This window comes from Notothenia coriiceps, unplaced genomic scaffold, assembly GCF_000735185.1.
Source record: "Notothenia coriiceps isolate Sejong01 unplaced genomic scaffold, NC01 NC01_scaffold00033187, whole genome shotgun sequence".
Lineage (NCBI taxonomy): Eukaryota > Metazoa > Chordata > Actinopteri > Perciformes > Nototheniidae > Notothenia > Notothenia coriiceps.
The window spans coordinates 6,045-7,473 of NW_011365888.1; the positions used below are offsets into that span (position 1 = coordinate 6,045).

At 45.2% G+C, this 1,429-nt stretch overlaps 1 protein-coding gene across 1 annotated transcript; it reads right to left on the reverse strand.

The window, feature by feature from the left end:
- Positions 1-430: 430 nt before the first annotated feature.
- Positions 431-1,030, reverse strand: LOC104961409 (WW domain binding protein 1-like; the record flags this gene model as incomplete). Its single annotated transcript, XM_010789711.1, has 1 exon — positions 431-1,030. A coding segment is annotated over one exon (459 nt), but the record flags the coding sequence as incomplete, so codon positions are not given.
- Positions 1,031-1,429: the final 399 nt, after the last annotated feature.

Below are 1,429 nucleotides of genomic sequence, written 5' to 3' on the forward strand. Positions count from 1 at the left end.
TTTGTCAGGGATGTTGAAACTTGATGTACAGCATGTTGCTACATGGCACTCCTGTTCAGAAGCTGTGTGTTTACACCAAGAGTAGCATGGAGCTCAGACTGACGTGAGCCAAAGCTATCATTCATTGCTATACCAACACCTGCTTGGGCTAATAGACACTTGAAGTACTTGATCACATTGATGCTGAAGAGTCCTGGTTATTGATATAGCTAGCATTAGACAACAGGCGGACATCAGCTCACCACCCATTTACAGTATCAGTGTATGAGCCACAATCTCAAATAAATGTTATACTCTAACTTCTGCTTGGTATGGATCTTGGTTGCAATTCTTTCAGGAATAAATGTGTTCATAAGTTTTCCTGTAAATGTATAAATATGTGTTTACATAGTTTTTAAAAAAAAAAGTAAAGTATCAGAATCTGCAAAGCTTCAGTTGGTCAAGCTTTAATGGTATAATAGGGCAATGTGTGTATCATTGCCTTTCATTTGTCTCTAGGCCTGTCCCACACACCTGCTCAGCACACAGCTTCAGCCCTGCATCAGTGTCTGCTGTGAGTCTTTATCTAGCATTAGCTGTGAGGCTGTGGCTCTGTTTCCACCTCTGTGTGTCTGCTGACATGTTCAAATCCATCACATGGCTCCTCCATTTTCCCCACCCCCTCTTCCTCCGTTACTTCTCTTTCTATAAAGCTGTGCTGATCCCACAGTTCCTGGCCATCGCACACTTCAATCCCAGAATCCCCTGTGAAGCGCCGGTACCTGGCCGGGGTCGAGTCCTTGTTGGGGGGAGAGGCGCTGTGGAGGGGGCTGAGTGGGACCTCTGGAGGCAGCGTTGTATCAGCATCACTGCCAACAGAGACGCTGAGGTTGGGGCAAGGAGAGTCCTCAGCAGGGTCTGTGGGCGGGGGGGCTGACTGCAGGGGTGTGTAGGGAGGAGGGGCGGTGACAGGCCGGTCCACTACCTCCTCATAGGCCGGCAGCAGGTAGGTGGGCAGGAATCCTGGACAATAACACAACCCAGAGTACAGTCAGGTCAAACACAAAGGCACACTTCTACTCAACATCGTCCTGATCAGAGATCAGATTTACTCTGGAGTGAAGCCACTCGTCCTGAGGTACAGACTAACAATCAGAGGTGGGAAGTAACTAAGTATATTTACTCAAGTACTGTACAATTTTGAGGTACTTGTACTTTACTTGAGTTTAATTGTTTGCTACTTTCTAGTTCTACTCTACTACAATTTAAAAGTTACATGTATTTAATACCTTTAGTTACTTTACAGATGTGGATGAATGATGTGAAATATAATCAAGTGTGAAATCAGACTTTAGTTCCACCTGGAGTAAATCCACAAGCTACCTACTTGCAGTATACAAAGTCATTCAAACTAGCTGCACCTTTACCAGCTTTGAGAACACTTCCATGA